We start from the raw sequence: 27,290 nt of genomic DNA, 5'->3' as shown, positions 1-27,290 counted from the left end.
AACAAAACAAAATCCAGCTGTAACATGATTTGGTGTTTACTGCCAGACAATTTTCTAATTGTTGGAACAGAAAGTCTGACACATCTGGCTCCTACATCTGTTGAAAAAGGGACCAAACTTCTGTCTGAACTCTGTTTTCCAGCCGCCGTTCGATGGGGAAGACGAGGACGAGCTGTTCCAGTCCATCATGGAGCACAACGTGTCCTACCCCAAGTCCATGTCCAAAGAAGCTGTGTCCATCTGCAAGGGGGTGAGTGGTGTTCAAGTCCAACAGGACTGAAAACCAATGGCTGCCGCTGAGGAGTTATGCAATCATCAGGAGACACACACAGCCGTACATTTTTTATAGGATGCCAACAGAAAAGAAAAATAAAAATCAAATGATTTAAGCAGCAGTAAGGCAGGAACTCTGTTTTTATTCCACTTTTCCTGCATTATGAAGGGATAAAACTTAAAAATTCTCTGTCCCAGGTTTACTTTACAGGCGTGTGTCATAAAAACATAAATGTTCTTTCAAAGTGTTTGTGTTCAAATAGACATTTTTTAGAAATAATCCCTTTCTTGGTAACCAACACTTCCGTAATTCAACTATGAATTACCAGAGTAAAATACAATGCAACACAATATATTGTTTTCAGACTGAAAAGTTAACCTGAAACAATGAAAACCTTCATTGTTGAGTTGATATTGTGATCTTAGTCCATTTTCTCGTGATTTTATGCAAAAAAATTAAAAGTTGCAGATCTCAAACAGAGTTGCTGCAAGTAACACTAATAATTATAGTACGGTTTCATGCAGTTTTAGCACAATATTTTTAAAACTGTTTGAATTAAAGCCATTTTTGCTTTGCCTATGGTCAGTTAGCTTTAGCAGCCATCTTGAATTTGGTTGACTCAGTTGTAGATGAACATCCAATCATTATTTCCTGAAAGTTTCATTAAACTCTGTCCGGTGTTTCATGGGCTATTATGCTAACAGACACAGGCAAAAACATTTCTGATAACATCGTGCAGCCCTGAACTGTAATCATGACAGTCCAGACATTTCAATTTTTTCTGGCATTTTTGAGTCTCGGATTTCCAAGGCGTTCCTAAATCGGCTCTTTATTTAGGGATCACATGTTCGTCTCACATCTGGTCACCACTTCTCTGCTCTTCATCACAGTGAAGCGCTGTCGTGATTTTCATAATTATGATTATTTACAGGCAAGGAAATGCACTTTCAGAGTCAATTTCCAAAGCGGAGAACAGATTCTATTAAGGCTCAGTCTTTTAATAACTGTCATGACATCCTTCCTGCAACGCCAACGATCACTCATTACCTCAGAGCAGCTGACAAAACAGATTACACTCCTGTTACTGTTTGCTTCACTTTTTATTCACAAAGAATGGTTGGAATAGAATGTGGTTACTGAATCAGAAATAGATATTTGAACGAGAGAGTTTGCAGCTGATTTACTGTCTGTTGCAGAATAAATACTGTTTTAATGCTGGAACGAAAAAAATAATACTCAGAGAAATGGAATTTTCTGCAGAGTGATGAATGACTAAAGAAATTTGTTAAAGAGTGAACTTTTAACTGAATTGTTAAAGTAGAACAAGGAGAACAGAAGATCAAATTTACAAAACCATAGCTAAAGGTTAAGATGAGTAAAATTGCTGCTAAAGGCTTAATGTAGTCAAACTGTACCTAAAAGCTACATTTAGTTAAACTGTAGCTGAAAGCTAAAATTGACAAGATGGTAGATAAAAGGAGCCTAAGAAGACAAAAATAAAAATGAATATTGTTTGAAGTAATTGAAGAGATTTCAGTGTATTTCTCTGGGGAAAGCATTGGTAAATAAAGTTAAATAGTTCAAAAAGTTTAAGAGTTAGAAATACTAAAAGTCATAGCACACTGTTTCAGATCCAGCCGAATGTTTGGACATATGAATGGTTAAAATAGCTAGAAGTATTTAAATGTTGGATTGCAAAACAATGTACAGAAGACATAATAAAGTGGAAATCAACAGCTTGAATGCTGATTCAATATTCACACTAAAAGTTATTCCTTCTCTTCTACCTCTTCTTTAGCCATTTCTTATTTTCAGAGGACCAAACGGTTTGTTTCCTTCTTGTCCTGTTTGTCTTCAGCTGATGACGAAGCACCCGTCGAAGCGTCTCGGCTGCAGCCCGGAGGGGGAGCGGGACATCAGAGAGCAGGCCTTCTTCAGACGCATCGACTGGGAGCGCCTGGCCAACCGAGAGATCCAGCCTCCGTTTAAACCCAAAGTGGTGAGTAAAGCGTGTGGAAAGGTCAGCCATTCATGGTCAGTTCTTAATAACCTGCCCTTTGGTAAGAATCACTCTGTGTACCATCTGAAAGATTTCTCCCCTTTATTCTCAAAAAAAAAGGTTTTTACTTCTGTGACTTTTTGTCTGCCTTTCACTGACATTTTGAGCTCACCTCTCTCCACCTCAGATGCTCCAGTGTGGATGTTATGGTGTCTATGGGTCGGTCACCAACTAATACAGATTTTCAGATTTTACTTCTATGTAATTGAATCCTCTCAGTCTTCTACCAGTGTATAATGAGACTTTGTCACAAACCCAAACCATGATTGAACCACCTCAATGAATATGTTATTTCAATGAGATTCTGCTTTTTCCAAAACATATCTTTGATCATCTTGGCCAATATTTGTCTTTGACTTTCCTGACTAACAATCCTTTCACTGCAGAACCTTATTAGTCCTCTCTGACCCCTGCAGCTGCTTTGAGCATTTTATTGATTGTATTAAAAACTGAAGAAGCAGCTGTGTGAAAACATTTTACTGTCTTCATGTAACCTTCCATGTTGTAGCACGAATTATTTAACAATTCAAAGAGCTGCGCAGCTGCTCAGACGGGTTCATAGACGCTTGGATTTGGCACAAGAAGTACGACTATTTTTTTAAATGTGACAAATTTGCATCAGCTGGCCTTTTTCTGATAATTCTGGGCAACAGAATAGTGAAAACAAAACATTTAAAGTCAAAAATAAAAAAGAATTGAACTGTTTTATGGTGGTTATCACCTTGTTTTACTTTGTTCATTTAAGCAGAAAGAGGTGTTAAATGGTAGAAAAAAGTGTTTTTCACATTTCTGGTTTTCATGGACATACTGAATGATATTTCGGTCATTTTATATCACTGCTGAATAATTCAAATAGTTCCCAGGAGTGTATGCATGAATGGCTCTGTGCTGTATGTTTGTGTTCACATTTGTCTCCAGCGAGTGTCCTTTATCCTTCAGCAGAACTGAAGGATAAAGTCTTGCTGCAGCCACCTGCAGCCCGCCCTCTCCCCAAATATCCAAACCTCCTCCCGTCGCCACAAACGCTGCTTTTTTGTTTGCTGACCCCCGCTTCCTTCATCCCCTCTGTGCCCAAATTGCCTGAAGCGCTGCCGCCGAGGGATAAAAATAGCTTTGAAGGAGCGGAGTTTCATTTTACTTACACACACACGGGTAAACGCTGGCTTGCACAGCGGATGTATCACACATGGGGGAGGAGACCATTGCTAAAAGTGGATGCATTCATTCAGGACGTTCTGCGTGCTGTATTACAGTCGTGAGCTCATCGACTGCGTCACAAATCGATCTGAAGGCGACTCAGGTCCATCTGAAGTTTTACAGAGGAACAGAAGAAGCCTCACATTTAGTCAGGATAGGTTGTGCATAATATTTAATTCTGATCAGAGATGGACACTAATCCTAATGACGCTTATGGTTCACTTCTGATCTAATTACAGCTTCTGCCTGGCTAAACACTGACATTTTCCAACACCCCTCTCCCCCTGAGACTGCTCAGAAGCTTTTCTAAAAGAGGAGAAGCCTTTCATCACGAGCCCACAACCTTTTTATAGCCTTTCACTGTCCAGCCATCAAAAATAACTCCCTCCATCTGACATTCTGCTCTTCTTTTTCAGTGTGGAAAGGGGGCAGAGAACTTTGACAAGTTTTTCACGCGCACCCAGCCCGTGTTGACCCCTCCAGACCAGCTGGTCATCACCAACATCGACCAGAGCGAGTTCGCCGGCTTTTCCTACATCAACCCTCAGTTCTCCCATCCGTCCTTGCACAGCGTGGTATGAGTAAGGAAGCAGCGAGAACGTCCCGCAAACATCCTGCTGTCAAGAGACTTCTATAATCCTCTAGTTTTTGTGTCTTAACACTTAACAAATTCCTGTGCACAGAAACGACAGAGCAGAAAGGAGCAAAAAGAGTTCAGAGCGTGGCAGTCATTGGAAAACTGAACATGGCACTGATATTCACAGCATCTCACACTGTTTCATGGTCTGAACCTCTATTTCCAAACACACTGCTGGAGCGTTCTACAGAACTACAGCTTTTATCTTGTGAATGAATGTGTCTCGGTATCAGTTACAATCTCTTTTGGTGTTAAACAATTTAATCCCACGTATGTTCCTCGTCTTGCAACAAGCGGCAATGCACAAAAAGAACAGATATTTTTCTGTGCACCTGTATGTTTCTATACTTAAAAGAAAAGATGGTATGCTGTTACATGAGTGCCAACGTTGAGACGAGAAATGCATTTCTACTGCAGTTTGTGATGTTTTTTTTCCCCGTTCTGGCCTTTCCTGATGATGTTAAAGCACTAAACGCCCTTAAACTGGGTCTGTTTGTATTTGTTGTTTTGTGTAACTACGGTATATGAAGTCAGTATGGAGGAACAGATGCAGGCTGTGTTGATGTTGCAGGCTGCCTGGGTCTCTTCATTGCGTGCAGATGTTTCCTGCAGTGAATAAGTCAGAAAAGTGTGAATGAACCAGATGGTGTTTTAAAGTATTAAGATACTATTTTCATATGCACAAAGCCGATCTCTGTTGCATGCTTGTTTTCTGACTCTGTATGAGCTGTAGAGTTTAGGATGTAGTCTTGTATCACTGTAAAGTTTAGTATCATGATATCAATTATGTCAGTATATATCTGTTCCATGTCGATTCTGAAGAAAAAAAAACAAAAAACACAGGCTCTGTTCTTGTTTTATGTTTTATTTCAACTTTTGTCTAGAGATGTCTTGAATATTAGTTTTCTTTTATGTACATATGATTCAAAAAGAGAAGTTATTTGCTGATTTTATACTACAAACTGAATGTGCTTTTACTACCATAGACGGTTTGAACATTTCTATGTTTAGATTAGACCTAAAAGTATATATATATATATATATATAAATATATATAAAGTTTGGCTGATATTTGGTAGCTTTGGTATCAGCAACCCTGTTATAAATGTATCAAGTATTCAGTATCCAGTGTTTTATACTACTCTGTGTCATATAGAGAATATGCAGCACTTGTTATGCGTGGAGCAGCCGAACGCCCTCTTGCCTTGGCCATGTCAGGGCCGACTCGCGCTGAATTCGGTACAAGTTAACGGTACAAGGATTTTGGAGCGCCCTGTGGCCGAAATGTGTCCTGTCTTCATCATATATATATATATATATATATATATATATATATATATAGTGTGCATGTGTGAAGCAAAGCCTGATCCAAGCATGAAAAACAGCCCCGCATGTTACAGAGATCCTTGCTGTGGAACGTAGAGTCACGCAGAATGAGAAAACCAACCAGCGTCGTGCGTTTTTCTGCTCGTCTTTCCACGCTCACTATCATGTAGCCCAATTTCTTAAAGAGCTAAATTATAAATAGACACACATGTAAATGATTTAATTTGTTCATCTGTGCCAAACACTGTTTTTTGTGCCCCACGTTGGGCGCCAACTCTTTTGAAAGCCAGGTGCCTCCATACAAAGATGATCTGGCACTAATTACTAACATTTCTCCCCTTTAAGATTCAGTTAGCCTACTTTAAACCAGTGAAGAAGTCTTTTACTCTATCCTATTTATTTGAACTTTTTTTTAACTTCTGGACCATAATAATTTACAATAGCAAAGACCAAATTTAGATTGATGAGACTATCTTACATAATTCTTTATATTTAAATTAGTTTTTAACAGAAGTTGCACCTGTTATACATCTGGACCAAAATGAAATCTTCAAACTGAATGTTTACATGTCTCACATTGAGAACCCATAGACAAAAAAAAACAATAAAAACTTTAAATCTGTTGTGAAGATAATCAAATGTCAGGGTATAAAACCACTGCGGGCTACAATTAGAGCCACAGGGTTGTTTGTATGTGTTTCTTTTACTGCCCCTGCTTTGTTATCCTGGACCTTCTGGTTCCTCTGTTCATTGTGCTATGGCAAATACTGTGTACAAATAAAGTATGAAATATAAACAGCAAAATAGGTCACTGCTTGCTTTTAATTGTGGGATTGTTTGTTTATCTGCTCAAAAATTGTAAACCTTGACCTACAAGATTCTGGTAATTTTAGTCATTTTTATTTATTGTTTGGTTTTTTTTTAAAAAAGAAAGCAAAATATATCAGTGTGAAAAAGACAGGCATGCAGGAAAATTATCATGCCATTAACATTACCTAACACTACCCCTTGAGAAATTTATTATATCTATCATTCACAATGTTACTTGCATTGTTTTGAAGATTTCACAGATATGGATGAACATCCCTGACTGGTGAAAGATTTTTTATTTTTGCCATAATGTCCATTATTTAAAAGTGCCAATTTTGAAACTACATAACAGACTTTACAATAATCTGCATGAATTGCTGGCAAATGACATAAATCACTAAACAGATCCCAAACAATAATAGTAATAATAAAAAATTTAACACTTTTTGGGAATATTTAATATAAACTGTCAGGCTAACATAGTAAAAAGTCATAAATTTTTAAAAATCCAATGGTAATTTTCAAAATAAAAGCATCTAATTTTGCATATCAAAAAGCATTTTGATAAAACAAACCTATATTTTGTGCCAATCAATGCACGTTTCATCTGTTTGCAGAATAGCATTTGTGCTAGAAAATGGCAGAAAGTCAATGAGAATGTTTCAAATGTTTATTTAAGTGGAGACATTATGGGTGCAGATGGTAATTTATTTCTTATAATGACAATTTAATTGCAGACTAATGTGTTGCTTTAAAATAAATAAGATGTTTCCCTCTTGGAGGTCCCAGCCCACGCAGCATGAGTGTTCAGCTGGTCTTTTCTTGTTTTTCTGCTCACTTTCAACCCGTCGCCTCATCAGGCAGCTGCCTCCCTGACGCTGGGAGGAGAGGAGAGGAGCTGTCCTTGGTGCTGCACGACACAAACTCCTGCTTTCAGCACTTTAAAGGACAGCACACGGCCCAAGGTTTGGGTTATTCTGACCTTAAACTGGGGGTTTTATCTCTAACAGGTTATAAAGTCTGTATGTGAGATGAAAACAGGACCAAGCTTCTGTCTCCTTTCCTCCTGCTGTTGGACTGCAGCAACGATAGGCTGCTGCATCTCTTCACCTCGCAGCTCTCCCAAGGAATTTATTGGCAAAACGACCAAACATCTCCGACTTGTTTCCCCGTTTGGAGTCAGCCTTTCTTCACCTTTACATCTTTATCCTCAACTTTGAAGCGTCACTCAAGTGCTGGACAGAAAACAACAAGCAGGTAGGAGCAAACTGCATGAAGGAAAGCGAGCAAAATGATGAATGAAAAACATTTGTTGCATAATTTCCTTAAAGTTTTAGACCATGTCAGTTCTGTTGTACATTTCCATTTATTATTGCATCTTGATTTAAACAGCTATATATTTTAAACATTTGCAAAAAAGTTTACATTTAACACAAATGTTGAATTGTTAGATAAATGTTGAAGTGATGAAATGGTGCTTTAAGGTTCATTAGTTAAACATGAAAAGTAAACAAAAGCAAATGTATTGTTTTTCTCTGAAGTGTAATTAATCAACACTTGAGTAAAGAAACTCCAAGATTTTTATTTTGAAATGTGTTTGAAGTCTTGATAAACTGCTTCAGTGGTTTTTTTAATCATACATGTTTAATTTTCATCTGCTGTGTTTCTGCAGTCAGCTGATCGATCAAGTTATGTATTTAAAATTCAAATAAATACTAACATAATCCGTATTAAATGTACTGTGAAATCTAACATGTTGTTTGAACTTGAAAAATTAGGTGAAACTAATAATTGGTTGTACTAAAATTTCTTCGTCTTGATGGAAAATGCTCTGTTCTGTAATCTCCTGGGTTGGTTTTATTTACTGAGACCTCACAGAGTTATTACAGCTTGACTAAATTACAGAGCTGAATTTCAGTGAAACTGATTTAGATTAGTTAACTGGTAATTGTTTGAATCAGGAAAGCCTATTTGAAAGTTTTTGGTCATTGGATATAAATGAATTAATTGGTAAAAATCAATTCACTTAGAACCTAAATATCAATTAAAACATAACTAATGTGGGACTCTGTGTGAAAGTTGTTTCACACAGAGTACCACATTAGTTATGTTTTAATTGATATTTACGTGTTTACGTGTTGTTTCAAACAACACTGTCTCTGTAAAATATGTGAATATTTGGACAATATTTAAGCCAACTTAAAGTCACTGTATAACATTTTGCTACTTGTTTAGTTAAAAAAAAACCATATGTAACTTTATTAAAAGGCTACAAAGTGTCTCAAAATGGAGGATGGCCAGGCATAAAAACAAAGAAAACAACAAAAACCTCTGAATCCACCCACCTGACTAACCTCCAAAGTCAAGTTCACATAGCCTTAATTTTCTTACCAGTTTACAGAAGGGTACCTACATAAATTATTTATTCATGCTTTATGAATAGGTTATTCATGAGTTTGTACATGACATTTAAAGCCTCATTAAGCTGTTATAAATTTGTTATATAACACTGTTTATCATTAAAGCAGGTTCACTTTTAGCCAAATCAAGTTCTGTACTTTTATTGATTCAAGTAATCATTTTTTTTACTAGTACAAGTGTAAGTTTACTTGTTTTATATATTATTACTCCTTATTTACTACATGTTTACAGTTTAATAACAGCTATGTTATTAGCTGCTTATCTCCCGTTTATAATAGTACCCTTGCTATAAAGTGGTACTCACCTTTTTTAGCACTTTTTATTTGTAGTTAAAACTTTTTTAGTAGTTTCATTTTAACAAAGTTTAACCAATAGTTTGTCAAATTGACAAAATAAGTTAAAATAAGTGTTACAATTTCTAAAAAAACAAACCTTTTGCCATAATGTCTTAAGGAAGTTTTTTTTTGTTTCCGCTCCAAAATCAGACCACTGAAGAACATCATGGTGGTTCAGACCCCATCTGGTGATGGGACCTGGGTGTGTAAGCTTAGCTGGCCTCATTATCAATGAATATAGGCTCTTAGATTTGTTATATAGGCTCTTTTTTTTTTAGCAAAATCCACCAAAAAATCTTTACTATTTGGTTTCCTCCTGACACTCTGTCCTCGGATGGATCATTGCACACTGACACGAGTCCTGACTAGGTTTTAAATCATCACCTTCTCTCTGCAGATGTCATCTCTGTGATCATTCAGCCAAATCCCCATCAACCTTTTCCACTGTAGCTAAATTCTTGCCTGTGAAATGTCAAAAACGGGTGCTGGATTTTAAGCGATTTGGCGCATTTGTATTCACAGCGGTGGGCCTGCAACACATTTCACGTCCTTTAGTCTGCAGGCTCAAATAGCTTTATTATTGACTCAGGCTTTATTACTCCTTTCATGGCAGGCTGGATGGAGTCGGACGGGACATGGAGAGAATTAAAAGAAGGTTGAGTTTCTTTAGAGTGAGCTGAAAGCTGAAAATAAGACATGAAGATGTTATTGATTTGTGCTCTCACACGCCTGCCTGACATTTCATACGCTGCTTATTATGATGAATAAAGATGACTTTTTAAATCTCTAAAAGCTCCCTGAAATGGACAACTGAAAGACAAGCAGCTCACAAAGTGTTTCTCCCTTTCATCTTCATATTTGTCCTTTTGTCCTCCCACAATCTTCTTGCCTTTTCCTGTTTTTCCTCCCTGAGAATTTGGTTAGTCCGAACCCAGAGAGGCGATTGCATTAAGCTCCTGCTGGTTTTGTTTACAAAAACAACCTGACAGTTTGACAGCTTGTTGGAGGGTTTGAGAGTCTGAACATCGCTCATCAACGGTTTGAGTAAAAAGAAATAAAAGCCAGGGTGACAGGTTAGCATTTCAATCGTATCCTAGATAAATAAATAGATAAAGGCTGTGAAGTGATATTTCTTTATCCAGAACATTTTACTCTTTAAAAATTGTTCTTTTTTTAACAAATGAGCTTTCTGACAACAGTTAATTTCCGAAGGATTAGTCATAAATGTAAAATGTAGAAAGTCACTTTAAAATACGAAAATAACTCATTTCAGGCCATCATCTCTTGAAGGAATGCGTATCACATATCACCTTTTGTGCCAGAGCTTCAAACTAAGATCAGCTTATGATGAGAAGGGACAAAGTTTGTTGCCATTTTGGTCAAACGTTGTAAATGAGATTATGTTAGCTATCAGAGTATTTGTTGAGGATGACTCTCAGCTAAAACCACACAGAGTGACAGAAGCAAAATCATCATCACCCTTTCACCTGCGGCATCAGGCTGTGATAAATGAACCACCTGGTTGATGGGCTTTTAGCTCACCTTTTTGCACATAAAAGTCATTCTTTCACAGTCACATTAAGTGTTGTCCACTATTAGTTCATCTATGCAACCAAATTTAATAACATATGTTTAAAGTACAATAGTGTAGATGCACTAATTTATTTGACTTATATGTATTTAAAGTGCATACAGAACATCTGCAAATCAAATCAGAACAATATAAAACTCCTGGTTTTGTTATAAAGCATTCTTGTCCTTGGGTTGTAGCTTTCTCTCAGTATCTCATCAGTAAAGCCCATTTATTTCTCCACAGGACCTTTTTTTTTTCCTTCTTCCTCCCATTCGAAGCAGCAGCTTGTGGAAGCCATGAGTGCGTGCAGCAGGAAGGCTCTGACTTTACTCAGCAGTGTCTTTGCAATCAGCGGCCTGGGGCTGCTGGGAGTGGCAGTGAGCACAGATTACTGGCTCTACCTGGAGGAGGGCGTCATTACGCCTCTGAACCAGAGCGCCGAGATCAAGACTTCAATGCACTCGGGCCTCTGGAGAGTCTGCTTTCTGGCTGGTTAGTGACGACCGCGCTGCTGCAACAATACACTCGGTTTTGTTTTAAAATGCGGCAAACGTAAAAACTTTGGAGGCTGCAGAAAGAGGGCTGATGCCTCACATTTTATCAAGCTTTGACAGCCACATAAATGACATTTACTGTGACTTCATCTGTGTGTGTGTGTGTGTGTGTGTGTGTGTGTCAGAAAAGGCTATGAATAAGTGTGGAACAGACATCACAGATCCCGAAATGATTCCTGTTTAAATCACACATTTCAAAACACACCTGGAACATTCAGAACCTGATGTTGTTGTGTCGGTGCCTGCTGGTGTGTGTGTGTGACACTGACTGTGTTACATCCCATCGTCTCTTCACGGGATGAGATATAACACACACCCCTAAAGTAAGGAGGTTAATGAGAAAATTGAGGAAAAACCACAGAAATCTGGAGCTGAAGGACTTAAAATTACACCTGCCTGGCTATATATAAAATTATATTTTATTTTCATTTATTTATAGCCGTTTAGACAGCTGTTGGTTAAAATACACCAATCAGGCCTAACAGCTCAGCCGGACTGTGAAATGAACAGTTTTTGTGTATCTACAGTACGTAGCATATAATGACTGCAGGATGGTGACAAATGTGGCAACTCCTGAATAAAAGGAATAAAGGAAACAGAACATAGCGTAGATCTTAGAAAAACCTCCACGTTTTATCTGTATGTTTTGGTTCTGTTCTCATAGCTGCTGAACAAAATCTGGTTTAAATTTTGGTTTACCTGCTAATTTTCTGTGCAAGCTCTGAAATAAAACCCTCAACTCATTTTACAGAACCTTAAATCTCATGAGCCTGTGGATGTGAACACATCTCCTCTTCCTCTCCGCAGGAGACGAGTCGGGCCGCTGCTTCACCATTGAGTACATGATGCCCGCAAGCGTCCAGCTGACGTCAGAGTCCACAGGAAACGTACTCAGTGAGTTTGAAAACTCGAGCTTTGAGGAAAGGAAATTCATCTGGCTGTTCATGTAGCCATCTGGGTTTTTATTTTCTTCTTTCTTTGACAAAAGCTTGTTTTCTAATTGGGCTCCATTCAAAATAAAAAAACATTCAGACAGATGAGTCTGAGTCACCTGAAAGCTTGTGTTTCTGCCTGTTCCTCTTCACATATAAACAACAACAAATACTTCAGGGTTAAAACTTAACGTGACGAGTGATCACATCTTTTAGTGAGTCACTTATTTAGCTTTAAAACTGAGCTCCATTTAAGGATACATGTGCAAAGCTAAACCATCCATCTCAGCAGCTTTTGGCTTTTTAAATGTTGTGAAAAAGAGCTGATATGTCAAAGAAAGAAACGGATGTTTTTAGAAGAATCAGAGAGAGGTTTTATATGTTTCTGCTGTCAGGACACAAAAAAGTCTTAAATAACAGAAAATCCTCATCAGAAATAAACAAAACCATCCAGTGAAGTTTTTTCCTTTTTCAGACAGAATAAAAATAATCCAAAGAATTGGGATCAAAAAATTTCAGTCCGGATTCAGGATTATTTTCAGTGTTTGAATTTCGAGCTTTGTTTTAATAAACTTGTGGTTTTCATCTTGTGTCTGCCTGCTGTATTTGAGTCCTGTTAATTTGACAGAATATGTAGCTCGGGAGCAAATTCCAGTAGAAGATCGTGTTTTACTGACGTCTTATTTAAAGTCTCCCCAGCTTCATGTTGTTGCTTTTTGCTCAGGTGTTTGCAACCATCCTACAGACTCTAATTAGAAACATTAAGTTTGAAGACAGATTCTTATTATTAGACTCCTGAGTGCATACTTTTTAAAATTTATATAGTATATATACCAACTGCATTTGAGACCAAATGTATACGGGTGTCCTGGAGTTAAACTGCAGCTGTCTCCTCTTCCTCCTCAGAGATGATCCGCTCTGCGACTCCGTTCCCTCTGGTCAGCCTCATCTTCATGTTCATTGGTTTCGTCCTCAACAACATCGGCCACGTCCGTCCTCACCGCACCATCCTGGCGTTTGTCTCAGGAATCTTCTTCATCCTTTCAGGTACACGGGCTTTACTCTAAATGTCTGCTCCTTTTTGTGTCTCCTCAGCTGTTTATCTTCGTTCCTGAGTATTCTGGTCAGCAGTTTGTCTGTATTTCAGGGTTAGCTCTGGTGGTGGGTCTGGTGCTCTACATCTCCAGTATAAATGATGAGATGCTGAACAGGACAAAGAGCAGCGAGACCTTTTTCTCCTATAAGTACGGCTGGTCGTTTGCCTTCGCCGCCCTCTCCTTCCTGCTCACCGAGGTGAGACGTTGACTGAAAACAGCTGTTTAACATCAGCATAACACTTACTAACAGTTAAAGGAGAACAAACACACATGAATTACATAAAAACAATCAAAACGTGCAATTGTTCTATTATTTCAGAGCCTTGGGACATTTTGCTGACAAAAAGCAGTGGGCTAAAGTAAATTATACACTGCAGTTTATGTTATTTTGTTTCATTTTTTATTTTCTGTTCATTATAATTTTATATTTAGTGATAGTTTAATAGTTTGATTTACATTTTTTCTGCTTGACCTGAGGACTCTGTGACTTTACTGCTATCTTGTGGTCATATTCAAGTACTGCAATCTTTCACCAGACCAAATTTAATTAAATTTAATTAAAAAAAAACATCTGATGACAGCTATAAAGAACAGTGATTGTGTTTACCTATATATGAAATGATACTTTAAACAGTCCATATACATTTTTAGAAAGAATGAAAATACAGTTTTGGTTTATGACCATGAAAAACTGGGATTGATACGAGTCAGTTTTAAAACTATTGAGCTAAAATTTGGTGTGATAGTAGCTGAGAGTCATCCTCAACACATACAATGGTTTCTGTCTCAATATAAGATGATCTTAGTTTTAAAACTCTGGCATGAAAGGAGGTGGGCGATATGCATTTAGGCCTGTATCGTGTTTTCCTTCATAATCTATTTCAAACCTTCTTCTGTCTCTGCAGAGTGCTGGCGTCATGTCTGTCTACCTGTTCATGAAGCGCTACACAGCAGAGGAGATCTACCAGCCTCGTCGCCACCCCACCTTCTACCGCCCCCGCCTCAGTAACTGCTCCGACCACTCAGGTCAGTTCCTCCACCCAGAGGTGTGGTCGCGCGGACGGAGCCCCTCAGACATCTCCAGTGACGCTTCCCTCCAGATGAGCTCCAGCTACCCCGCTCTCCTCAAATGTCCCGACTACGACCAGGTGTCGTCTTCACCCTGCTGAGCAGCAGGTCGTCATCAGAGCCCAGCCTCACGGGGTCAGGAGGTCGGGTCAGAACCGAGTTTTGGTTTAGAAAAAAGACTCAAATCAGACGGTTGACGGAGTTTGTGCTGTTGGCCAAATGACTTAAGCTGGTTGTAGTTTTGCATCAGTTTTCTGAATTTATTGTAGAAACTAAAGCTGTTTATAGTCTGTAAATTAGATTATTTTTTTTGCACAAGTATTTTAGTCAGTTTCTCTTTCAGTGGCTCTTAAACTTTCTCTGTTTTTGTGACGTCTTTGCCTCTTTTTAGCTGACAATAATATTTATCTGTTTTATAAACTTATTGTTGCAGCAGCTACCTGAGGCAGGATTCCTATAAACTTCATTGCAATAATAGAGGGATGCCGAGTATGGTGAAAGTTAAAGGTATAGTTCAGAACTTGTGGATTGGGACCCTGACGAAAGGTTATAAACAATTAACATCTTACCTGTTTTCATGACCTTCATGTAACCCAAAAACAAAACAAAACATTGAGATGATGATCTCTGTTACAACAGTGACCTTTCCAAAATGTCAGTAGCACGCCTTTTTAAAGATTAATGTTCATGGTACAAAACTGTCTCTTGAAAACAGAGTTTACAATTTACACATAAACACTGAGCAATAACATCAGAGCAGAGTGTAAAATGTGCTGTAGTTTTATAGGTTATTAGTTTAATTATTTTGATTTTCCTTCTTACAGTGTAATTTAAAAACAACCCTTCATAATTTGCAGGTTTTATTTTTTTCTCACATTGTAAAAATATACTATCGTGAATAGAACATCCTGGCATTTCTGTTGTGATCAGCAGCAATGCCAATTATCACGAAGAGGAAACGGGTTCACAACATCCTGCTGGGAAACCTGCAGTGTTTACTGTCAGAACTGTATTCACCCCTGTTCTCATCAACACGTTTTTGTTTGACAAGAAGCCATCTTATCTGACATGTACACGCGTTGAACATCATGGAAATCCATGAAGAACCTCAAGTGCTGATATTTCAAACACTGATCATTCTGTCAGTTCTGTAAAACAAGAAGTGTTTGATAAACGAATGATTCACCTGTAAAATAAACTATTAATGTCCAGCTGCATGTAGTGGCAGTATTTTTTTTTTATTTAAATTGTAAATTTACCAAACATAGGTTGTTTCTGTTTCTTTTGTTTGATCAAAGTCAAACAAAAATCGATGTGGCCGATGTTTCTCTTCCCAATATGTCAGATCTGCTGACGTGTTGCCGCCAATAGGCTCAGCCCGATGACGTATATTCTATTGACATGACACGCCGCTCTAAAGGCTCGGGTCAACAAAGGTACACAACAAGCAATGATAAAAAACAAAAGATACCAAATCAGCATTTTTCTGACATACTGACAAAATAAAAAATGATTTCAAAAGGATTGTGAACAATAAGAACAGTGACAAGCTTTTAGAAATAAAAACAAGTACAGAGATCAAACGAATGCATTACTGTTTTTTAAAGACGGCAAAATTTATCAGCTAATCTTTTTCCATTTTCAGCAGTTCCTGACCTTTGAACTGTAAAACCTCAATCAACTTCTGACAAACAGATTCTTTTTAAGATGAGAAGTGTAATGTGGTAACCTGTTTCTGCCTGATGATGTAGGAACTGTTAACTATGAGTTTTATGAACAGCAGTTACTTTAAAGCGTGTTTTTAACAGCTGCTTTTGCTTCCTCTGATGAGTCTCCATCTTTCCTTCATGTTGATCAAATTCAGTTTGCTGCCTGAAGGACACCTCATCAGTGGTCAGGGTGCACAGCTGGAAACATCTGGTGATTGTTGAGTCTTTACTTTCAGAGCATTCAGCCTGGCGATCCGTCAACAGATTCTAACCACCTGTTAAATGAAAATAAACAGATTATAGATGGGATTATAGACACTGTTGATTTTCTGATACCTTCTAAATTCTATCATCTGCATATTTAAAAAGGGAATTACACAAAACTTTAAATACAATAATAAAAGAACTTATTAAAATGAATTTATTTTCAAAGGTTTATAACACATTAAAAAAAAAAGTTGATTAACAGGGTCATTTGAATGTGTTTTGTGTAATATAAGGGATCACATTAAATAATATTTGTATATTGAGTAGATTTGTATTATAATATACAATGACATATATTTCTTAATTTTCATGTAATGAGCATCAAGATGTCACATTTATTGACCTACCTGCAAGTGATTCCAGCTTTGCTTTGAGCTCCTCAGTGATGAGATTCTTATCCTTCAGTTCTTCATAGCCTTGTTATTATATATAAGAAAACACTTATCGATGAAATGTTATGCTGCCCGGACATTTTCCGCGACGATTTATGAAGGAAAACAGCGCAATATCACACAATTACAATAATGCGGTGTCTATCTGATTTATGTCTAGTTCGTTACCTTACAACGTCTTGGCGCCACAGACAAAAATATCTGTTTTAGTGTCCATGATCTCCGCAGTTTTCTGTCCATCAGACACGCTGCACTCACTGCAGTTCTTCACCTAAACAGGTGGCGTCGCTGCGGAACAAGTAATACCGCTGCACAGCTGAAACAACACCAGAAGAAGAGTCATACCGGAAGTATATCCTCTTACGCTAGCGAAGCTGCAACATTTAAATTATTCTGTTTAAGGATTCTGTAACATTTGCAGTAATTTCACCTTCTTGAGTTCGGCTCAATGAGTGTTAGGGGAAACTTTAGATAAACGGAAGCTCACAGAGATGTGGAGACAGCGGGATAAACGACGACTGGAAGCGGCAGTGGAAGAAATGTCTGGGTTTCTGGAAACATCAGCCGCAGATTTAATAGAACAACTGCAACAAAACAAAATCCTCTCTGCTGCTTTCAACCCCACAGTTCGACTGCACAGATTAGGTTTGTCTATATATAATTGTTATATTAAGTGTGATGATCCTTGTTGCAGTTTGTTGTAGCTATGTGATTTTAGTATCTTTCGAGGAATGTGTGTGTTGCACTTGTTGTTGTTTTTTTTTTTTTGCACTTGCTGTTGTACTTGCGCCGCTTTTCACCCATGTAGTTCTGTGTGTGCGCATGCGCAAATCATCAGTACGTTTACTGAACGAATCACCCCCAGAGAATGAATGAATCCCTCCCCTGCCCCCTCTGACAGACTCCTCTCTCTGTGTAGCCGAAGTTTATGAGTCACACAAAACTACAGCAGCAAGCAGCACGTTCACTAAATGTGAACGAGAGTCCTATTTATCTCTTATTAATATTGTTAAGGCTTTATTAAGGACACAGAGCATCTGGTCTATAGGAAGAATGGAAATAAAAATCACAGAGTTTATCCATTAATGTTAAAAAAGGCAGGGACATTAAAAAAATAAATACATAACAAGTTCAAACTTGTTTATATGAAACAGGTTTTGATATAAAAGTACAGTTTTATTGCAAATCGGCTTTATAATATTGATAATAATGATAGGGATAATAATAATAATATGCATGTGCACATGTATACTATTGTTATTATTTCAAATTTATTTTAAATCTTCTCAAATCTTTAAAAAAAAAAAAAAACTTTTATTTAGAACCTCAGTTTACAAACAAAACAAGGTAACAATTAGTGTCCGAACTCTCCTTATACAGCACTGGTTACTTCTGTTGCAGGTTGCGTCATGTTTTTATTTCCGTTGTGGCTTTTGTATTTATGTTGCAGCTTTTGTATTTGACTTGACACCTCTGGGCCACCGTAGGCTTAACTCAACTTTAGCCGTTAGCTTGGAGAAATAGATGTCGTTGCCAACAGCATGAGAGCGTGCCCCGCGAAGAGGAAACTGATCATTCAGGGCAGAGTCAAAGAGTTTTTTGTTTACTGAGCAATACATATAGTTTATTTGCAGTGAATAAAAAACAAGTTACATTCGCTCAGGCATCAACAACAGTCCCTCCCTGCCCGCACAGTGCTGTGTCATTAAGATTCATATCACGAATGAGTCACAGAACGCGGAAACTCACGCTGAGCTCCATTGAACTGAGAATGGAACAAACCAGTTAATAAAGTGATTCGGTTCAGTTCTTTCACTCAAAAGATTTGTTTGTTTGAATGAATCGTTCATGAAAGACACAACAGGAGAGCAGAGCATGAGCTTGTCACCACCAACAGTGAGCTGTCTTGTGATATGGTATGTGTGAATCAATGTATTTTTGTTTGACCTGTTCTGCTCCTTGCTGTGATGAAGGTTTGGTCCACTGTAGGAAACGCTACTAGTGTGGTCAGCTGTGCCCAGAAACTAAACATGAGGACCCAACCCAAACCTTTATTAACATACTAGTAGTTATTCTATCCAAACTACCAGGACCACTGCTTCAGACCTTTGCTCTTCAGTTAAGTTGATGTAAAATTTATGTCACATGTTTATCATGTATAAATTTTACAATTAAAGTGATTTGAGAAACACACAGTGTACTTATACACATAAGGATATACATGTTCACATTCAGCACAACCTACGCACCCTCACTCCTATTATGCTCATATTTTTGCTTTTTTTCAGGTGATAAAAAGCTATAACCAGCTTAGATGACTCTTTACTACAAGTTTACTTTGTTCCATGAAAGAACTGAACTGAAAGCTTGATATTTTTTACCATCTTCTGGGAGTCAGTCTTAAGGACCTCTGTTTTATACTAATTTAGTTTCAGCAGGTTTTCTGACATACAGCATTAGGTGTTGTTTTGAGTCGAGCAGTGAACTCAACAATAACAGAAGTGATGTATGTGTGAATCTAAAGTTATAACTGTCCTTAATGTTCATGTATTTCAGTGCTCTCTGCAGATGTTCAGCAGACGGAGCTGATTAAAGAAGAAGCTCCTGAAGAATGGAGGTCTGGTGTGGGCCAACAGGACCAGCAGGACCCAGGGACCCTCCACATAAAGGAGGAGGAACTGTTGACCAGTCTTCATGTAGAGCAGCTCAGTGTGAAGGAGGAGGCTGATGACACAAGGTTTTCCTGCACTGCAGTTCCTTTGAAGAGCGAGGATGAAGAGAAACCTCTGTTCTTACAGCTTCATCAGCACCAAGTTAAAGATGGAGATCTTCCAACCAGCAGCTCAGCTGACCAGATGACAGCAGCAGCTGGTGGAGAGGACTGTGGAGGAGCAGAAACTACCAGGAACCCAGATCTATATATTCATGATGATGATGATTCCAGCCCTTCAGAGACTGAAAACTCAGGTAGACTATGACTAAGACATGCATCTTAATGACTGGTCACAGATTGTGAATAGAGAAAACAGGAAAGAGGATAATGGTTTGAAATGAACTCAAATTAGCAAACAAAGTTTAGAGGAAATTAGCTCAGATGAAGGAAGCACTGTAGTTTGTAAAAGAATATGTCAGAATAAGTTTAAATAATCCTACAATTCAAAGATGACAATGAAATGAGAAGCGTGATTCGTCACTCCAGAAAACACGTCTCCACTGCTCTGGAGTCCAGTGGTGGCATGCTTTATACCACTGCCTCCGACGCTTTGCATTACACTTGGTGATGTAAGGCTTGGCTGCAGCTGCTTGGCCATGAAAGCCCAGTCTGTCAAGCTCTCTACACACTGTTCTTGAGCTAATCTGATGGCCACATGAAGTTTGGAGGTCTGTACCTATCAACTCTCCAGAATGTTGGCGACTTCTGTGCCCCATGTGCCTCAGCATCTGTGGAGCCCACTCTTTAGTTTTCATGGCCTACCACTTTGTGGCCGAGTTGCTGTTGTTCCCAATCAATTTCACTTTCCACTAGTGAAGAAACTTGAGGAGAGGATAATAAGAATCGCCAATTGCAGTAATTGTCAAAGCCGCAAGATTGTTGGTGCCTCCCGTGACGGCCATCCTTGAACCTGGTGGTGGACACCCCAGGTGAGGGAGGCAATCAAGCTAAAAGATGTGTCCTGTTGGGCCTTGTTAGCTGGTAGGATTCAAGAGGCATCTGATGGGTACCAGTGGGCCAAGTGGGCTACAGTCATGGCTGTTGCTGAGACAAAGGCTGGGTGTGGGAGGAGTTGGGCGAGGCCTTGGGTAGAGACTCTCGATCGGCTCTGAGAAGATTCTGGCAAACAGTCGGGCGGCTGAGGCAGGGAAAGCAGCCCTTTACCAACACTGTATAGTAGAGGTGGGGTGCTGCTGACCTCAACCACTGATATTTTCAGGTAGTGGAAGGAATATTTTAAGGACTTTCTCAATTCCATCAACATGTCTTCCATGGAGGACGGTGATTGTGGGGACTTGGTTTGAGTCTATCCATAATTGAGGCCAAGGTAGATAAAAAGCTGCTACTTGCAACTTTAGTAAGTAAACTCTGTTACTTTTACTGTTAATATTTGTTCTTTAAGTTGTTTTTTCACATTTATTCACTTATACAACTAGTACTTCTTAATGTGTATATAGCTAGATTAAAACATTTTTCTCGAGTAAAGTTCATATCTATTTAGTAAGATTTCATATTCAGAAACTGGGAGAAAAATAAAGGCTTTGCTGCGGGCGTCCGTCTTGTTTCCGACTTTCTCCGAGCGGGACAACTGGAGCACTGTTAAGTGGGAAATTACGTCACTCTAAATTCCCACTTACGAGTTCCGATGTAAAAGGAACGCACAATTTACCCTTGCTAGGGTCTTCTAGGGGGCATGGGGGTTTGCCCAGTCTGCATTTGTTATGTGAACGGTTTGGTGGCCTCAGGATTCCATCTCTATTTGCAAATAATATGGTCCTGTTGTCGTCATTGTCCTGTGAGCTCCAGCTCACACTGGAGCAGTTTGCAGCCGAGTATGAAGCGACTGGGATAAGGATCAGCACCTCTGAATCTAAAGCCATGCTCCTCAGTTGGAAAAGGGCAGACTGCTCTCTCCGGGTTGGGAATGAGGTGCTTCCTATAGTGGAGGAATTTAAGTATCTTGGGGTTTTGTTCAGGAGTGAGAGAAGGAAGGAGTTTGATATCGTCAGCAAATCGGTGCAGCTTCTGCAGTATTTCATACTCTGTGCTGGTTTGTTGTGGTGAAGAGGGAGCTAAGCTGCAGGCAAAACTCTCTGTTTACCGGTCGGTCTATGTTCCTACCCTCAACTGTGGTCATGAACTTTGGGTAGTAACCGAAAGAATGAGATTTCAGATACAGGCGGTCAAAATGAGTTTTCTCTATAGGGTGTCTGGGTTGTTCTGGGCATGACCAACTGTGAGGAGACCTCAGGGAAGACCCAGGACATGCTGAAGAGACTGTCTCTTGGCAAGCCTGAGAACACTTTGGAAATCCTCCCAGAAGAGGTGGCTGTGGAAACAAAAGTCTGGGGTTCCCTGCTCAAACTGCTCCACCCGCGACCCGACTCTAGAACAAGTGGCAGAAAATGAATAGATGGAAGGATGGACTTATTTCACAAGTGGCATCCTATCACGTTATTACACTGGAATTCACTAAGCTCCTGAGAACAACCCATTCCTTCATAGATGTTTGTAGAAGCAGTCTGCATACATGGGTTCTTGATTTTATAAACCTGTGGTCATGGAAGTGATTGGAACACTTGAATTAAATGATTTGGATGGGTGAGTGAATACTTTTAGAAATATAGTGTATAAATGTTTTACCATCTTCTGGGAGTCAGTCATAAGGACCTCTGTTTTATACTGATTTAGTTTCAGCAGGTTTTCTGACATCCAGCATTAGATGTTATTTTGTGTCAAGCAGTGAAGTCAGCAATAACAGAAGTGATATCTGTGAAAATAAAGTTACAACCTTCATAACTGTTCATGTGTTTCTGCAGATGTTCAGCAGATTATACTGATTATAGAAGAAGCTCCTGAAGAATGGAGGCCCGGTGTGGACCAACAGGACCCAGGGACCCTCCACATAAAGGAGGAGGAGGAACTGTGGACCAGTCTTGATGTAGAGCAGCTCAGTGTGAAGAAGGAGGCTGATGACACCAGGTTTTCCTGCACTGCAGTTCCTTTGAAGAGCGAGGATGATGTAGAGAAACCTTTGATCTTACAGCTTCATCAGCACCAAGTGGAAGAGGGAGATCTTTCAACCAGCAGCTCAGCTGAACAGATGACAGCAGCAGCTGGTGGAGAGGTCTGTGGAGGAGCAGAAACTATCAGGAACCCAGATCTCTTTACTCATGATGATGAGTCCAGCTCTTCACAAACTGAAGTCAGTGAGGAAGGTGAAGATGATGAAGAATTACATGATCCTGACTTTCAGCTGAAAGACTTATCAGACCTTGGATCAGAACCTGAAGACAGTGACTGGAAGAAGAGCAGGGCTCCTGAGACAGGTGAAAACGGTATCAACAAGTCTCACAGCTTATCTGATCGTGGGAAACAATTTCACAAGACAAGTCATTCAAGAACAATGTCTTTAAGAGGTTTGGTGAATAAGAAACGTTTCAGAGAGAAGAAATCTAGAGGCTCAAACAAGAAAATCCAGCCAAAACAAAAAACATTTAGTTGTGATGACTGTGGAAAAAGATTTCATGGAAAGTCTAATCTAAACAGGCATATTAGAGTCCACACAGGAGAGAAACCATTTGCTTGTGGTGTTTGTGAAAAAAGCTTTTTATTCAAGTCAATTTTAAACACACACATGCGAATCCACACAGGAGAGAAATCATTTTTTTGTGATATTTGTGGTAAAAGGTTTAGACAAAAGTCGGATCTAAACTCACACAAAAAAATTCACACAGGACAGAAACCATTTGCTTGTGATGTTTGTGAAAAAAGGTTTATAATCAAATCAGCTTTAAACATACACATGAGACAACACACAGAAAAGAAACCATTTGCTTGTGGTGTTTGTGGAAAAAGTTTTGGACACAAGTCAGGTTTAAACTACCACTGGAAAGTCCACACAGGAGAGAAGCCATTTGCCTGTGGTGTTTGTGAAAAAAGGTATACACGAAAGTCATCTGTAGACGAACACATGAGAATCCACACAGGAGAGAAACCATTTGCTTGTGATGTTTGCAAAAAAAGGTTTATATTCAAGTCATCTTTAAACACACACATGAGAATCCACACAGGAGTGAAACCATTTGCTTGTGATGTTTGTGGTAAAGGGTATAGATATAAGTCAGCTTTAACCAGTCACATGAACTTCCACACAGGAGAGAAACCATTTGCCTGTGGTGTTTGTGAAAAATGGTATACACGAAAGTCATCTGTAGACGAACACATGAGAATCCACACAGGAGAGAAACCATTTGCTTGTGATGTTTGTGGAAAAGGTTTTTGGCAAAAGTCAGGTTTAAACTACCACAGGAAAGTCCACACAGGAGAGAAGCCATTTGCTTGTGATGTTTGTGAAAAAAGGTTTGGATGCAAGTCAACTTTAAAAACACACATGAGAATCCACACAGGAGATAAACCATTTGCTTGTGATCTTTGTGGACAAAGGTTTGCACACAAGGGAAATTTAAAAAAACACATAAGAATCCACACAGGAGAGAAACCATTTACCTGTGATGTTTGTGGAAAAAGGTCTGTAGACAAGTCATCTTTAAACACACACATGAAAATCCACTAAAGACAGAAACTTTTTGCTCCTTTAGAATGGAGGCCTTGTGTGGACCAACAGGACCCAGAGACCCTCCACATAAAGGAGGAAGGGGAAGAACAGTGGGCCAGACTTGATGTAGAGCAGCTCAGTGTGAAGCAGCTGAAAGACTTCTCAAACTCTAGATCAGAACCTGAAGACAGTGGAAAAACATTTTGTGGAAAGTCTGATCTAAACAAACACATGAGAGTTCACACAAGACAGAAACCATTTGCTTGTGATGTTTGTGGGAAAAGGTTTGGACGAAAGCCAGATTTAAACAAACACATGAGATCCCACACAGGAGAGAAACCATTTCCGTGTGACGTTTGTGGAAAAAGGTTTGGATACAGGTCAGGTTTAAACTACCACATGAAAATCCACACAGGACGGAAACCATTTCCTTGTCATGTTTGTGGAAAGATGTTTAGACAGAAGACAGCTTTAAACAGACACATGAGAATCCACACAGGACAGAGACAGCTGTGAATATCAAAACAGCTCCTAGCAACACTTAAGAGTCAGCCTTTTTATTAATACTATCCAAGAGCAGCACACACACACCAACCCCTCGCTCCTAGAGGGTCACCCGCCGCCCCATGAAGATCTTGGCATATGATAAAATAATAAATGTTTGTACGTGTTTATACGTTACCAACTCACTGCGGCTAGCAGAGATACCAAAGCCTTAACATCATCACCCTCCCCATGCGCTGCATCCACCCCAAAAATCCATTAACATTGTAATAAATGTGTATATAACAAAACGATTTGTACACTCAGTAATGCGTATGCATGCGCTAATGAGTCTGAAGCCTCATTTTTAGCAAACAGACACATCCGACGTGCATGCATAACCAGTGAGCGTAGAGAGAGCACGCCTCGAAAAACAATTTTCAACCAAGTCCAAACTAAAACAAATATCCGCATTTTCTAAATGCTCTCACCATGAACATTGTAACCAGGTGTTCTCTTCACCCTGCTGAGCAGCAGGTCATCAGAACCCGGCCTCACAGGGTCGGGAGGTCAGGTCAGAACCCAGTTTTGTTTTAGGGGAAAATCTCAAGTCAGACGGTTGACTGAGAGTTTGTGCTGTTGGCCAAATGACTTAAGCTGGTTGTAGTTTTGCATCAGTTTTCTGATTTTATTGTAGAAGAACCTAGAGCTGTTTATAGTTATACACAGTCTGTAAATTTGATTTTTTTTAAATGATGTGATGTTGCATTTTTTAAAGATTTATGTCCATGTTACAAAACTATCTTTAAAGTTTGCTTTGATTTTATGTAAAAATTGTAAGACAGAGTGTGAAATGTGCTGTTGTCTGTATTGTTTTGTGGTAATTAATTTGATTTTCTTTTTTTAAAGTGTAAATTACAAGTAAATCTTCCCAATTCCAACATTTTTTCCTCACATAGTCAAAATATACTATCGTGAATAGTGGCAATTATCACGAAGAGGAAACGGGTTCACAACATCCCGCTGGGAAACCTGCAGTGTTTACTGTCAGAACTGTATTCACCCCTGTTCTCATCAACACGTTTTTGTTTGACAAGAAGCCGTCTTATCTGACATGTACACGCGTTGAACATCATGGAAATCCATGAAGAACCTCAAGTGCTGATATTTCAAACACTGATCATTCTGTCAGTTCTGTAAAACAAGAAGTGTTTGATAAACGAATGATTCACCTGTAAAATAAACTATTAATGTCCAGCTGCATGTAGTGGCAGTATTTTTTTTTTATTTAAATTGTAAATTTACCAAACATAGGTTGTTTCTGTTTCTTTTGTTTGATCAAAGTCAAACAAAAATCGATGTGGCCGATGTTTCTCTTCCCAATATGTCAGATCTGCTGACGTGTTGCCGCCAATAGGCTCAGCCCGATGACGTATATTCTATTGACATGACACGCCGCTCTAAAGGCTCGGGTCAACAAAGGTACACAACAAGCAATGATAAAAAACAAAAGATACCAAATCAGCATTTTTCTGACATACTGACAAAATAAAAAATGATTTCAAAAGGATTGTGAACAATAAGAACAGTGACAAGCTTTTAGAAATAAAAACAAGTACAGAGATCAAACGAATGCATTACTGTTTTTTAAAGACGGCAAAATTTATCAGCTAATCTTTTTCCATTTTCAGCAGTTCCTGACCTTTGAACTGTAAAACCTCAATCAACTTCTGACAAACAGATTCTTTTTAAGATGAGAAGTGTAATGTGGTAACCTGTTTCTGCCTGATGATGTAGGAACTGTTAACTATGAGTTTTATGAACAGCAGTTACTTTAAAGCGTGTTTTTAACAGCTGCTTTTGCTTCCTCTGATGAGTCTCCATCTTTCCTTCATGTTGATCAAATTCAGTTTGCTGCCTGAAGGACACCTCATCAGTGGTCAGGGTGCACAGCTGGAAACATCTGGTGATTGTTGAGTCTTTACTTTCAGAGCATTCAGCCTGGCGATCCGTCAACAGATTCTAACCACCTGTTAAATGAAAATAAACAGATTATAGATGGGATTATAGACACTGTTGATTTTCTGATACCTTCTAAATTCTATCATCTGCATATTTAAAAAGGGAATTACACAAAACTTTAAATACAATAATAAAAGAACTTATTAAAATGAATTTATTTTCAAAGGTTTATAACACATTAAAAAAAAAAGTTGATTAACAGGGTCATTTGAATGTGTTTTGTGTAATATAAGGGATCACATTAAATAATATTTGTATATTGAGTAGATTTGTATTATAATATACAATGACATATATTTCTTAATTTTCATGTAATGAGCATCAAGATGTCACATTTATTGACCTACCTGCAAGTGATTCCAGCTTTGCTTTGAGCTCCTCAGTGATGAGATTCTTATCCTTCAGTTCTTCATAGCCTTGTTATTATATATAAGAAAACACTTATCGATGAAATGTTATGCTGCCCGGACATTTTCCGCGACGATTTATGAAGGAAAACAGCGCAATATCACACAATTACAATAATGCGGTGTCTATCTGATTTATGTCTAGTTCGTTACCTTACAACGTCTTGGCGCCACAGACAAAAATATCTGTTTTAGTGTCCATGATCTCCGCAGTTTTCTGTCCATCAGACACGCTGCACTCACTGCAGTTCTTCACCTAAACAGGTGGCGTCGCTGCGGAACAAGTAATACCGCTGCACAGCTGAAACAACACCAGAAGAAGAGTCATACCGGAAGTATATCCTCTTACGCTAGCGAAGCTGCGAAATTTAAACTATCCTTTTTAAGCATTCTGTAACATTTGCAGTAATTTCACCTTCTTGAGTTCGGCTCAATGAGTGTTAGGGGAAACTTTAG

General features: G+C 38.7%; 3 protein-coding genes across 4 annotated transcripts in view; all 3 read left to right on the top strand.

The window, feature by feature from the left end:
* Positions 1-6,128, top strand: part of si:ch73-374l24.1 (protein kinase C alpha type) — a 101,749-nt gene extending 95,621 nt beyond the window's left edge. The window contains exons 16-18 of one of the 2 annotated variants that reach the window (XM_017421838.3): positions 143-250; positions 2,133-2,273; positions 3,947-6,128. In XM_017421838.3, coding sequence (XP_017277327.1) covers positions 143-250; positions 2,133-2,273; positions 3,947-4,111 — 414 coding nt within the window. In that variant the 3' untranslated portion in view covers positions 4,112-6,128. The remainder of the gene's footprint in view (positions 1-142; positions 251-2,132; positions 2,274-3,946) is intronic. The other variant, XM_017421839.3, reaches the window with a different exon arrangement.
* A 4,756-nt stretch (positions 6,129-10,884) lies between these two features.
* cacng5b (calcium channel, voltage-dependent, gamma subunit 5b) lies at positions 10,885-15,500 on the top strand. The gene is made up of 5 exons (XM_017421864.3): positions 10,885-11,124; positions 11,994-12,080; positions 13,025-13,165; positions 13,266-13,411; positions 14,121-15,500. The coding sequence occupies exons 1-5, from the start codon at positions 10,929-10,931 to the stop codon at positions 14,382-14,384; spliced, it is 834 nt and encodes a 277-aa protein (XP_017277353.1). The 5' UTR covers positions 10,885-10,928; the 3' UTR covers positions 14,385-15,500.
* A 1,490-nt stretch (positions 15,501-16,990) lies between these two features.
* Positions 16,991-24,089, top strand: LOC108239238 (zinc finger protein 83-like). The gene is made up of 3 exons (XM_017421831.3): positions 16,991-17,296; positions 19,208-19,618; positions 22,184-24,089. Exons 1-3 carry the CDS (start codon positions 17,143-17,145, stop codon positions 23,938-23,940), a joined length of 2,322 nt encoding a protein of 773 aa, XP_017277320.1. The 5' UTR covers positions 16,991-17,142; the 3' UTR covers positions 23,941-24,089.
* The last annotated feature ends 3,201 nt before the right edge of the window (positions 24,090-27,290 follow it).

Source organism: Kryptolebias marmoratus, linkage group LG12, assembly GCF_001649575.2.
Source record: "Kryptolebias marmoratus isolate JLee-2015 linkage group LG12, ASM164957v2, whole genome shotgun sequence".
Classification (NCBI taxonomy): Eukaryota; Metazoa; Chordata; class Actinopteri; order Cyprinodontiformes; family Rivulidae; genus Kryptolebias; species Kryptolebias marmoratus.
The sequence above is the reverse complement of the archived record's forward strand: the minus strand, read 5'-3'. Positions and strand labels throughout refer to the sequence as shown.

Bases quoted from the DNA above. Each gene is read 5' to 3' on its own strand.
- cacng5b (XM_017421864.3), top strand. From the start codon at position 10,929: ATGAGTGCGTGCAGCAGGAAGGCTCTGACTTTACTCAGCAGTGTCTTT. The intron at 11,125-11,993 runs GTTAGTGACGAC...TCCTCTCCGCAG, and splicing joins GAGAGTCTGCTTTCTGGCTG to GAGACGAGTCGGGCCGCTGC. The intron at 13,412-14,120 runs GTGAGACGTTGA...CTGTCTCTGCAG, and splicing joins TCTCCTTCCTGCTCACCGAG to AGTGCTGGCGTCATGTCTGT.
- LOC108239238 (XM_017421831.3), top strand. From the start codon at position 17,143: ATGTGGAGACAGCGGGATAAACGACGACTGGAAGCGGCAGTGGAAGAA. The intron at 17,297-19,207 runs GTTTGTCTATAT...CATGTATTTCAG, and splicing joins AGTTCGACTGCACAGATTAG to TGCTCTCTGCAGATGTTCAG. The intron at 19,619-22,183 runs GTAGACTATGAC...GTGTTTCTGCAG, and splicing joins TTCAGAGACTGAAAACTCAG to ATGTTCAGCAGATTATACTG.